Source organism: Antrostomus carolinensis, unplaced genomic scaffold (genome assembly GCF_000700745.2).
Source record: "Antrostomus carolinensis isolate BGI_N321 unplaced genomic scaffold, ASM70074v2 scaffold48377, whole genome shotgun sequence".
NCBI lineage: Eukaryota > Metazoa > Chordata > Aves > Caprimulgiformes > Caprimulgidae > Antrostomus > Antrostomus carolinensis.
The window spans coordinates 488-13,530 of NW_010326219.1; the positions used below are offsets into that span (position 1 = coordinate 488).

The following is a 13,043-nucleotide window of genomic DNA, read 5'->3' on the forward strand; positions in this document are numbered from 1 at the left end:
TTCCTTCCCTAAGTACCTCATAAGATTTACTCAGTTTCACAATCACCTTCGAACAGCCTGTGAGAAGTTTGCTAGGTCAATGCGACCCATGATAGTCTTGGGGTTTTTTTCTTATTATAAATTATATGATCTTCTTATCAGCTACAAAGTTTCTAGCTGAACCTCTTGACAGTTGCACTAAAGCAGTTCCTTGCAATGGCCCTTCCATCAGCATCTTGGGAATTAAGGTGTTTGGTACTGTTTGTTAGGATTTGTGCATCTGTGCGCTTAATTTATTGCCTCTCCTCAGATGGTTTTTACGTTGAGTAGCTACCAGCCAGATATCCCTAAAGTTGGAACCTTCTAGTTTATTTGTGGCCTTTCTGGCAATAGAGTACTAGCAGTGTAATAAATTGCATTACAAAGCCAAGTAGGTATAGTCACCATTTTATACATGGAAAAGAAGCAAAGCTCTGCTCATGAACTTTGGTAGTAAAGCAAAATACAGAGACTGAGAACAATAAGCCCTAGGCCTGTCTTTTAACAACCAGCTCAGCCTCATCAACAGTATCTCCCTTCTTTTAATTCTGTTTTTTAATAATTACTTTTATTTCCCCTTCGTAATGTCTTTGTCTTAGTCATACATCTGGTAACAAAAGACAATCCAGTTCTTTGATTGACCTCACCTCGGACAGTACCTGGGATCAACAAAAGCTTCACTTGTATCCTAAATCCCGCTTGCGGCCAAAAAGCGCTTCATCTCCCTGGATTCCTTCCATCACCATCCCTCAGCCCTTCCAAATGACACTGCGGGAAGCTCACAGAAAGTCGCAGCTGATGAAGTCATACATGTTTCTTGAACTAGACAAACAGACAGACAAAAGGCAAAGCCAGGACGAAGCTGAATGTCAGAAACAATTCCGGGCACAGCCTGTACCTGCCCACGTGTTTCTGCCCCTTTATCAGGAAATAATGGAGCAGAATGAGATTCGCAGGCAAATCGCAACACAGAAAAGAAAAGCGCTGCTACTTTCAACCCAGCGGCCCTTCAGCTTCCTGGAGAAGGAGGAGAAAAAGAAAGAAGCTATCAGACAAAAGTTCCTGGCAGCAGCAACCCCAAATGAGAGCTCCAAACAGAAGCAAGCCAGTAAAAAAGTTCCTAAATCTACTTATGATCCACTCCTTGGAGATAAACTCAAAGGTAAAATGCCAGGGCTGTAAAAACAGCTCCTGCCTGTCCCTCGCTGTTTCCATGCTGGGAGGTGGGATTGCAGCCCGTAGGGCGTTACCAGTATCGTTACAGCCCCTGGTGCTGCCCAGTCTCGTGTGTCACTGGTCATTACCTTTCATCTGGGTACCCTTAGAGCAGGGTGTCCTACATCTAGTACTCTGTGTCGGCGTCAGGAGCAGCAGTTCTGTACCGCTCCTCAGCACACATGGGTACACTCAGCTCTTCAGACAGATTTCCATAACCCTTTCGCTGCAAATGGTGACAGTTTGGGAATCCTTCCCTGCACTGGGTTCCACACCTCTGGTTACACTGGAGGGACTTAGATGATTTGTGGCACAAATGTGGAGACAGATGAAGTGCCAGAAGGGTCCCAGGTCCATGCAGTATCTTGGAACTGACAGTTTTACTCCCTCTCAAGTGATCGGTGCTGTACAGGAGCCCTGGGAGAAAAATACTTCCTGAGCCCAGATCAGGCAGTGAGTTTGGTTCTAAGCAACAGTGCAGCAGCCCAGTCTCTCCTGCCCTTCTCTGATGTTTCAGTTACCTTCCCACTCCTTCTCCACCTTCTACTTAAGAAGGTTTAAAACAGAGGTGGTAGGTGCCAGGACCATTCCAGTCAGAGTCAGACAAAGAAGTTTTCCTGATGCTCACTTTCTTTCAGACGGCTTAAGCCCCCCCGAGTTGTAAGTCTGAAGTAAGCAATACAGACTTCACATTGAATATAGGAACTAAACCAGTCCTTGATAATCCTCATTGCTTTTATAAATTTTTTTTTTACTGTTTCCCACTGATTTCTTCTTGAGTATACACCAGTTCAGTTTTCATCAGAAAACATCCTGTTATGGTGTTCTAAACTAAACAGGTCAGAAAGGTAAGAGAGCAAAGGATAAGCCGTTTTTCTGTTTCTAGCTGGTGTAGAAGAAAGGAGGAGGAATTAACATTTCAAACCTCAGTCAGTGCAAACTTATTATCTATGATAGATGCAAAAAAGGCTTATTTTGCAAACAGCTATATTGATTTTTTTTATAAAAGCAAAAGAACCATCCCACAGCCAACTGTCTAGCTACATTTTCTCAAATATTTAGTGCTGCACAGTGCTCACACTCTGACACTATACCCTGAAACACATCCTTTCTCTGGGAAGGTTGTCCCAGAAGTCACAAGACATGATCCATCCACCAAATGCTCCTTACCTAAAATCTTTTCCAACATGGGCAAACACTGGTGGCTGTTCCATAGAAAAGCCATCATCTGTTCCAGGTATATCTGAACAGCTCGTTTGGGTCACACAGTCAACAGAATGAGATAAAGTCCCATGTGGAATGTAGAACCTTGATTAATACAACACATCTGCAAGACAAAGGGCACAAGTTACTGGGTACCCCTAAGAACAGGAATAGGAGGGGGAAGCCTGTTCAGTAACTTACATAAGTTAGAGATATCTAGAGATTAATGCCTAAGAAAGAGACTCTACCATGGTCTTTCTGCTATCTTTGAATTTTTTTTCCTGGGAGGCAGAGGAGAGAGAGGCTGGAAAGTGGGGAAGGAGAACACAGGATGTCTGGTCTCTCCTATACGTGTAGCTGCCATCGTAAAGAGAAGTTTAGAGTTGTGCAGTGGCAATTTTGCAGCCTTTTATGTCACTCATCATCTTCTCATTGCTTTGCTTTTGATTCATTAGAAGCTGAACTCTACAGAGAAATCCGCATTCAAATGAGAGCGAAGGATTTGCTTGAGAGCTCCGTAGCTCCTATAGATACTAGCAACTGTCGGAGGGAGCCTCAGTCCCGAACTGCCACTAAAACTAAGCAGGAAAGACTTGGCTTCTTGCAGGACAAAAGTTTCAGCTTCAAGCCAAGGATTAATCCAACAATACCGGATTTTGAAGGACTTTACTGGGCATTTCAGAGGGAAGCAGTAAGGAGACAAGAAATCAAAGAGGCAACTCGTAATAAGCCATTCAAGCTAAGAACCTCCAATCTCCGTGGCAGGCAGAGGCAGGCTAATGACAAGATAAAGGTGAGATGACTGGATATTTCTGTGGTGCTGCTTTCTCCGATCAAGATGGCACCTTCTTAAATTTATAGCATTTATTTATGGATGGTTAATGTCCTGTGACCTCTGCCTTTCTCTTGGGAGTACTGCAGAATTCTAGGACAAGCCAGAGAACAAAATTCTACACAGAGAGATGAGCTATGACAGCTGAGGCTCAGCCACCCTTCCATACTCCTAATCACCTCTCCTTCCCCTCAGCTCTTCCCTATGTAAATCCCCACGGATGGAAGAGAGAAGAATGAGCACGTTGCCCACATACCCCAACTGTTCTCTTTGGCAGACAAAGAGTAGAGATTCTGTATTGTGAACAAATACACTGAATGAAGTTCCATTTTCTTTCAGGATTCCCAGCAACTTTCCAAGGTTTCAGCACAAAAAAGTCATTCTCTGACTGGACTTTCCTCTCTCTCTTCCAACACCCTTCCAGTGCATATTACAGATGCAACTAGGAAAAGGGAATCTGCTATTAGGTAAGTAGAAGTTTGTCTATAAGACCATACACCAACTAATGACCAAAATGGAGGGAAAAAAAAGTCAGTTTTCCCTCATCACGTCAACCACGTCAACAATCCTTTTCCTCAATGTTTCTCTGTCTTCTTTCCTTCCTAATTCTTGCCCTGCCTCCCAGTTGATTTGGGAGCTGCACACATATGTCTGAAATTTTGCTTTTCTCCGTAGAGGACTACACAAGTGAAATTCCCTGCTAGTATACAGTCTGGCAGTCAGGTGAGCTCATTACTAACCTTTTTCTGTATAGATACTCCCAGGATAACAAAAACGAAAGGGACAAAGAAGGAATTTATTGGCTGGAGAAACAGAAAAAGAAATGTCAAGCAATCCGAAAGTCAGTGAACAGCCGAGCAAAAGCCCTAGATCCGCACAAAAGTCTGGAGGAAACACACAAGAAGTCAAAACAGAACTGGTCAGTATCCTGTTCTTCACAGAAATAACCATTTGCTCTGCTAACTGGAGATCATCAGATAATTCTTTAGGAGGAATTTGGTCTAAGAATATTCCTAGCCTAACTTTTTTGGCTGTCACACCCATTCTACGTCCATTTGGATTTACTGACAATTCCACACTACTCTTTTCCATATGGAACAGTTTCCTTTAAATAAACATTTGTAGAAATTAATTTGTACAAAAAAAAAAAAAAGCCAGCTGAAGTGTAGAATTTGGTAAAGGACACATAAGGTTTTCTAAATGTGAACTCTGGTTCTCTGCTTACAGTCTAGTAGTAAAGCTTTGCTAATGGTCCATAACTTGCCAGCAAGAGCAGTGTTTTGCCCAGCATTCAGAACCAAGAGAATTACAGAGCTATTTAAAGGACGAAAGAGTTATTGAGAATTCCTTGTTCCTGATCAGCTGCTGATCAGTTCCTGATCAGTCAGAAGGAACCTGTGTTAGACAGGCAACTTTTCCATTTCAGGCAAAATCTGAGAGAGAGAACAAAGGAATACAGAAAGGAGCTGGAAGAAATGCAGCTGCGAGTCAAGAACAGACCCTACCTCTTTGAACAGGTCACCAAGGTAACTGGTCAAAGTCCCAGAGTGTTTCTGGTCGACAGGGTACATTGTCTGTCGTTCATTTAAGACAGGCATTAAGAAACCTAGTCTCAAGTAATTCATGGATAAGAAGGTCCCAATGGTTGCATAGTCTCTTGACTATGCTAAAAATAACACCTGGAAGGCCACCTAAGTGTCATTTAAATTCCTTCCCACCACTTGAAAAACACTCAGACTTACTTCTTGGTTGTAGAGCTTTTCCAGTCCCCAATATATATTGCAATCAAAGCATATGGTCTGATAAAAATAAAGGCCTTATCATGCTAGAAATTACACTAATACCTATTCTGCACCTGAACAGCACAGCCTACAGCTAGAAATTTTAAACTTTTTTTCTTAAAACTCTTTCTAGTTGAGCACTTTTTCTTTGTCCTCTAGTGCTACTAGAAAAACATTAATGAGAGTTCAGTCGCTTATATCACCTCCAAGCTCTGCTGTCTGGAGTTGTGTTCAGCACAGCTTGTCCACCATGCAGTACCATCTGCAAACCTCCATTGCACCTGAGGTGCAGATACAAACTTTACTCTCTGTAAGGTATCTTTTTCCCTGAGTTTTCTCTTTCAGTTCTGTCTCCCTGCAGGGATGATACCTGTTTGAGACATTGTGACAATATGTTGGCAATATGCTGATTTAAGATTTCTCACTAGAAAGCACCCTCCTGGGTCAGACTTTCTGTTTAGGTCAGTGGTTAATGGAGGCAGAGAACACATTTGTATGATAAATATTGATAACATTTCTGTTTGCCAGGCTGGTAAGAATTCACCAGTATTGACAGCATTCACTCATGCTGGGACAAGATTTCTATCCTTCCATATAGAACACCTTAAGCTTTATGAACTGGCTGGTCCTTCTGGAAAACCATCATCTCAGACTACATTCACTTGCAGTGTTTACGGGGAGGCAGTGAAGATACAGGGTCCAGGATGCTTGGTTTTCAGTTTCCTGAAGGTTAGCTGATACAAAGCTATTTCAAGGTGCTGTCTGTTTATTGAGCTTCACTGTGGTTAGTGTGCTTACAAATTACAAGCAAACCTGCAGAATTTCTCATAACCTTTTCTGCACATATTCTCAATTTGAGTGTCAAGTCAGGACTCAGACACAAGTATGCTAGTCTGGTAAGACTGGAATGCTGTAGAAGCAGGAGAACAGAAGAAGGGAGAAGAAAAAAACAGAAGCAGGAAAAGGTGAGCTCTGGCTTTGAGAGATGTGAGACATTCTCCTAGTATTCAGTGTTGGTATTGTACTGTATGGATGACAGAAATTCTGGAGGGGGGCTTGGCTGTACTCTTGTGCTCATTAGGGGTGTCAGCCATGAACTTTAAACCAACTTGACCGTTATGGAGAAGCCCCAGTTTACTGTTTAAGTTTTGATTTCATAGCACGATGCTCGACAAGGAGCAGAGCGTCGCTACAGACACACCCTCCAGCAGGTTGGGCTAAGCGAAGAATTTGTAAGGAAAAAAGGGAAAGATGCCACTGACTTGCTGGAAGAAGAATCTGACGTTCACAGGTAATAAAAACAATGCAATAGAGCTCTTGCCTTTGAGTAGAATTATTTTCCTTGATTGTATCATCTGGTGCAGGCAAAATTAAATCAACTTCACTCCTCTTACTCAGCATCATGGCTTCTCTGTCTTAACTCCTATGACTGCACTCTATTTCTTATGCATGTGGCAAAGCAGCAAGTAAACACTGCAAACCATTTCTGGTATTAGACCATCACTATTTCTGCAGAGTGCCCAAGCCTCGAGGTGAAAAGGACGACTGTGCGGTACAGGAAGGAGACGCTCAAGAGGAACGGGGCGGAAAGGAAATAGCACCGTAAGATCTAGCAAAAGAATCCATCAATCATCTCTTGATGCTTTTAATTCAAGATTCTTCAGGTTAATTGTCAGGAACTTTCTGGTTTAAGCTGACACCTAAGAATTACTCTGGGGTAAGTGAGATGTGAGAACTTAGTAAGGGAAAAAAAGACCAACTGTTGTTTAGAGCATGCCTTGTCCAACCCAGCAAACCCTGCAGCCACCCTTAGTCTTCACAAGTGTTCCCCGTGTGAGCCATTTCTCTCGTTTCCCCAGGAAACAAACAAGTTAAAAAGGTTGAAACACTATTTTTGGATAAAAGTAGATATAAAGGATTGAAGAGGTACATCCCCTAGTGTCAGCTCCTTGTGTTCATGCCTCAGAAGCACACAGAAAGAGGAGAATGCCTTTCAGTGTGCTAAACCTTGGATTACACATACATGTAGTAGAATGCTTTTAAACAAGGTATTTCTTAAAAAAAAGAAAAAAAAAAAAAAAGGATTTGACCTACCTTGGGAGAAGACTCAGAGGGAAGCCCTTCCCGGATTTGACCTACGTTGGGAGAAGACTCAGAGGGAAGCCCTTCCCTTCTCTGGTGTTAACTCTTCATTCACTCATTACCAGCTCTGCTCCTTCCTCCCATTAGGAAGAAGCAATAGTCTTTCTATATTAAAATATTTCACATACTTCATTATTTGAAACTTGTTTTAATATCTTACCAATTTAGATAATTAATTTGGCCTGAAAAACACACAAAATTATGAAGGTTGTAATTAAACAATGGATCACTTTGGATTGCTGTCCTAATTCTACAATTACTGTGATATCAAAGATGGACTTTGGTGGAAGAAAGATTAGGTATTGCCTGTCAGCATGTTGCACTCAAATGCCTGGGGCATCTTAAACACATTAGTGGTGACAGTAATAACAGTCTCAAAAATACAAACCCTTACCACCTGGAATGTTTTCTGAGAATTATGATACTAAAGAACTTTGAGATTAAAAGATTTTTAAATGGCTATCAAGTGTCTCTGCATTGTCTGATTTCTTTATCTATCCTCTTTTTCCTCACTTTTTAAGTGGAAGCTGTGTCTCTTTTCATCTTTGTTACCTCAATCTATTTCTCCTTACTGTAACAACAAAACCTCATCATCACATCAGACATACAGTACCCATAAGAGCTACCACGTTTGATAAAACTGAAAGAGGGGAGGTTTAGATTAGATATTAGGAAGAAGTTTTTCACTGTGAGGGTGGTCAGACACTGGAACAGGTTGCCCAAGGAAGTTGTTGATGCCCCCTCCCTGGAAGTGTTTAAGACCAGGCTGGATGAGGCTTTGAGCAACCTGATCTAGTGGAAGGTGTCCCTGCTGAAGGCGGGGGGATTGGAACTAGATGATCTTTGAGGTCCCTTCCAATCCAAACCATTCTATGATTCTATGAAAACTGAGATCATTGCATTTTTTATCATAACAAAGTACTAGATTCAGGAATTTATGGCCCCAGGGTTTCAGGCTGCTGTTACACTTCCACAGAGATCAGTTCGTGCTGGTACGCAGCTGAACGCATCGTGTTGCAGCAGTTCTCCTTACTGACCCCAAGAATCTCTGACAATTCGAAGCTGAGGCTTGTATTGTTCCTTTTTTCCTCCTTTTCCTGTTGAAAAGCTTTCTACACAATGCATCTGCTGAGTGCTGTGTCACAAACTGAAATGCAGCCCTTCACTAGAGAAATTCTCAACAGGTTGGAAATACTCCCTCACTGCAGGGGTTTTCCACACTGACAAGAGGCCTAAGTGCCTGGGAGGGTTTAAGGAAGGGCCTTTTCCATGTACTGGTTTCTGTGTAGGTTTAATGGTGTAGGGCACACAAAGGCTGTTCTTTCTCCTGTATCCCCTGGAAAAGAGCAGCGATGTAATCCTATTGTTACTATGCCTTGTCACATTGAAAGAGGAAATTCTTCCATGCCTGTGCTCTAAAGCCCATTGGGCTTGTATGGATATACCCAGAGCAGTGGGAGGGAAATTTTAATACATACATTTTAAGAGGTATTTACTAAAATTGTTTGCTACTTACCATAATAATACCTGATGATGCTGGAAAAAGAAATTTCCAAGTATGTGAAGTGTAAAGGAAAACCTTAAGAAAGGAGAAGCAAAGGCTTGACTTTAAATTAGTATATGAAATTATGCCATATCCCTTTAACAAATACTAAGGTGACATCCATGAATGCAGTAACAGATAAATCCAAGTCTTAATATTGGTCCCTAAACAGAAATTGCTGAAATGGTGATCAAAGTAAAAGCATCAAACTAAGTAACTGAAACTCACTAGCACCCTTCCTGCTAAACAAAGTGTTGTTCTGAAAGTAGGATCACATTTCTGTAATCCTAAAAGAGATTTGTAACCTCTTAATATATCTCAGAAACGATATGGGAATAAAGAATTTCCACTTTTGCTCTGGATTTTTGCATTTTAATACAATATTTTGTTATTTTTAGTTAAAAGAATTGCAGCCTGTTCAGCTGACCTATAAACACAATGTAGTAGAGAAGACATCTCACTAGAGCGTCTCCCATCAATTTCTGAGATGGCAGCCAAGCCACAGCAGATCCTGATTCACAGGTACCTGGTGGAGCTTCTGCAAGAACCTCCAGATTACATTAAGTAGCTTTAGTGACAGCAGCACTACTTTTACATTCAGCTAGGGAGCAATATAAACTCAAAGCATTCTCTTCCCACAGGAACTATTATAGATGTGTAGCATCTTAGCAAAACTCCGCATTCTCAACAATCCCAGTTCTGAAGAAACTCTTTAACAAAAATTCAAAACATCCACAGGGTAGAATCATTTAAAGAGCTTGACATACCAAACAAATTTTGGAGGAAAAAGTGTCTGGGGAAGGCAGGAAAAGAACACAGCAAATGTAATTACATGATATCAAGTAGTACATTTATTTCAGATAGTAAGTCAGGTTCTGACAGTGAGATGTGTTAGAACATAGTCTCTGAAGGTAAAGGATGGGAGGAAGGCCTGTTGCTCAAGATACTGGGTGTTTGTACAGTGCCTAGCACAATGAGGTCCTGGTCCTTAACTGGGGCTCCTGGGTGCTCCAGCAAAACCAACGCGTTAGGCTTTAGGAGAATGGACTGCATGAACAGTTTTGAAATGGCGTTCCACGACATGGGCTAAATGACACCTAAGCAGCAGACTTCCACCTTCTAAGCTCTGCAAGAGAGAAACTTGGTCCGGTAGGTCTTCTCCAACTCCAGTTTTATGATTCATTCTCCACCTACCCACCCGCTCTGTGCACAGTTAAAGCAGTGTTCACTCATCCCACTGCAACACAGTGAGCCTCTAGGAGGGATGACCGATCCCACTTCAGTCACCACATATAAGAGGGCGGAAAAAAGAACAGCTGGTCTCACCCTCCTCCACTCCAATGATAGACTCGGTGTCTGGCAGGTGCAGAGACTCAACACCAAGGCTGGGCTGAGAGTTCATGGAGATGAGATTCTTACTGTGCACTGTAGATTCTTCCAGCAAACTGCTGCCCATCAGTGACTCTATTGTGGGGGGGGAGCGGGGAGGAGAAAGAGTAAAGCAAAATTGTCACGATGTAATGATATTGCGATGTATGATACAATCTCTGCCCGCCTCCAAGTCACACAGACTTCTTCCCCAGACACCTACTTTATCCATTCCTACTCTTTGGGCATCTGGTGCTCCAGAGAATGGTAAATGTATTTACTGTTTGTGCCTTAGTATGGTGGGATCTCATGCAGGCTTGGCTTTTTAAATATTTCTCATCGCATAAAAAACCCAGGCTGCTTACAATAGTAATACATAAAAAAGGACACAAATTCCATGTAAAAAGGATACTAGATTCATGTTAATTCGGAAAACAATAAACCTATCTACCCCTTGACCACAATCCAGAAACAGACCTTTGTCTTCTAGAAAAGGAGAGGGTAAGCAATCCATCCTCATCTCCAAGAGGAACAGTCTTTTATTCCTTACTGACTTGTGGTCTTGTATTTTCGGGACAAACATCTTCCCTTATTTTTGACCATGCACTAATTCTTTCCTGCACTTCTCCCCCACAGACAGTGCCCTCCCTTCCTTACCTGGCTGTTCTCGCTCCCTGCTGCCAGCTGTTCCAAGTCGGGAGTGGTGTTTCCTCATATGCACATTTCTGCTGCCACTCTGGGAAAATGTCTTCCCACAAATTTGGCACTGATGGGGCTTCACTCCTTGGAGTAGAAGGGGAGAAAGATATCCCAAGAATTATCAAATTGGGAATAAAGACCTCATCAACCAAGAAGCCAATAACACTGTTTTGAGATGGCAGTTGACACCACTGGTGCTAATTATCAGTGAAAAAAAAAAAAATAATTAAAAAAAAATCCTGTTTCCTAGAAAGTAATAAGCTCCTAAGTAATAAGAAAAGTTTTAGGTATCAGTATTGCCAGCTGTTGGAAATCTCAAGTCTGAAGAGTAACATAAAGCCTTCAAGTCTGATTTATGAGAGGGAACAAGTTACTTGGAATCTCTTACTCAGTGACATGGAAATATCTGATGTTCCATACCTAGAACAAAATGACCAAAAGCAAGGAAGCAGAGGCAAGGAAGCTATCTCCTGCCATCACATAACTTGCAGCATCTGGTTTACATCACTGAGTAGAGACTGGATGGTGACCTGTCACTGTGGAAAGGATTTCCATTTTACAGAGCAGTCCATCATTTTCACAGTGCAACAAAGTACAGTGTCCATACATGTGAGCTCAACAGCACAGCAGCCAAGGAGCCAGAAAAGAAAAAGCATGGAGAACTCAGGCAGTGCCAAAAGTTACTACCCCATTAAAAACCCCCCTTCCCCAAAAAGCCATATTCATCATGTGCTGACAATAAGACAGATCAATCAAACAGAAGGCAGAAGCTTTGAAACACTTGTGAAATACATTTCCACCCAATACTTTGTCCAATTACGAGTATGTAGTATTAAAAAATAAAGAAAAACTCTACCTATGGCAGAAACCCACCCCTGAAATATTTCAGATTTCAATGGCTTTGATTAATATAGAGGTGCAAAATTCTCTCTTTTAAATAAGAAAATGGCAGCTATGAAACAGATATCCAACTTAATAGCGTCTTAGAAACAATTTAAAAATAAATTTTAAAAATGCAATCTGAATTTAGAAACATAAAATTTAGAAATGGAAACAACAGAAAAGATTAAAGTGCACAGGCTACAGGCGCTACAAAGGACATCGTGAAACACTATGACCAGGAGTCCCGTAGAATCCAGGAGATTTTTCCTAAGGGAATCAAATCCAAGTCCTACAGTACGGCTCTTTTCTCAGATAGGTCACACAATGTCAGATGAAGACTCTTACCTGAGTGGACAACCAAATGTTTCCGCAGGCTGGAGTATTCGGCAAAGGAGCGACCACATCCCTGTGCCTCACACAGAAAGGGTTTTTCCCCTACAAGGGAAAAGGAAGTTCTTAGATTTTGGGATCACAACTTGATCTGATTGTCCAAGTCCCCAAGAACAGCCTGGAGATCTCTACCCCATTCTCTCTTTTGGCCTTACATGCAACAAAGTTCAATGCAAACTACACATATGCTTCCAAAGGCTTTTAAAGCATTATCCTCATTAGCTTTCAAGAGGAAACACTGACTTTCTTTCTGAAATATTCTTAGATCATCATTTACTGAAAGCAAAGCAAGGTTCCACTGTTTCTAAATAGATCTTCCAAGTATAAGTACCAGAAGAGTAATATAAAAGTGCCTGGATCATGATATATCTCTTATGTGCAATTCTTAACAACCAGCTCTCTGCTTCACACACTCCCAGGATCCTGTTCCCTCTCCTCATCTCACTGCCAAAAATCCCATTAACTGTATTCCCCTTCATATCAGATTCTATTCTTTATTTCAGATCAGGCTGAACTTAGCAAAATCTCATGAGATGTGTTAGTCATTTATATTTATGTGTGGAGGAACATTAATTCAAGGCACAATTTGTTCTCATAGGCTGAAATTTGTTATTTTTGTGTATCTCCGCAGCTATTTTGTATTTGTCTAAACAATGGTAAACTGGGAGGTGACTACACTAATGCAATGCAATGTAATTAACTTGCTCTAAACACCCTATTAATAAAGCCTTAAACTGAACTAGAGGTAACTTATGCCTGCAACATGCCAGTAAAGAACTCAACATACTATGTTTAATACTATGATTTCAAGTCTTTATCTAGACTACTGTATCAGAGTAACAGCAAGTCCACAGGAGATCAAGCAAGCTATTTTAACTATTTTATTGTCTAACATATACATAGTTTTTTTCAGAGTAAACTTGTTTTTAAAGCTGTTTCTACTGTGATTTTGCCTTTAGAAATCCTTTCC

At 41.3% G+C, this 13,043-nt stretch overlaps 2 protein-coding genes across 2 annotated transcripts in view; one reads left to right on the forward strand and one right to left on the reverse strand.

Moving 5' to 3' along the window:
• Nucleotides 1-617: 617 nt before the first annotated feature.
• Nucleotides 618-6,655, forward strand: FAM161B (FAM161 centrosomal protein B; the record flags this gene model as incomplete). The annotated part of the gene is made up of 7 exons (XM_010171498.1): nt 618-1,180; nt 2,892-3,229; nt 3,608-3,735; nt 4,023-4,187; nt 4,695-4,794; nt 6,210-6,340; nt 6,565-6,655. Coding segments are annotated over 7 exons (1,516 nt in total), but the record flags the coding sequence as incomplete, so codon positions are not given.
• Nucleotides 6,656-9,557: 2,902 nt separating this feature from the next.
• The window catches only part of ZNF410 (zinc finger protein 410), an 18,172-nt gene continuing 14,686 nt past the window's right edge, over nt 9,558-13,043 (reverse strand). The window contains exons 7-9 of the mRNA XM_010171497.1: nt 12,029-12,118; nt 10,760-10,885; nt 9,558-10,198 (exon numbers count right to left, since the gene is read on the reverse strand). Coding sequence (XP_010169799.1) covers nt 10,014-10,198; nt 10,760-10,885; nt 12,029-12,118 — 401 coding nt within the window. The 3' untranslated portion in view covers nt 9,558-10,013. The remainder of the gene's footprint in view (nt 10,199-10,759; nt 10,886-12,028; nt 12,119-13,043) is intronic.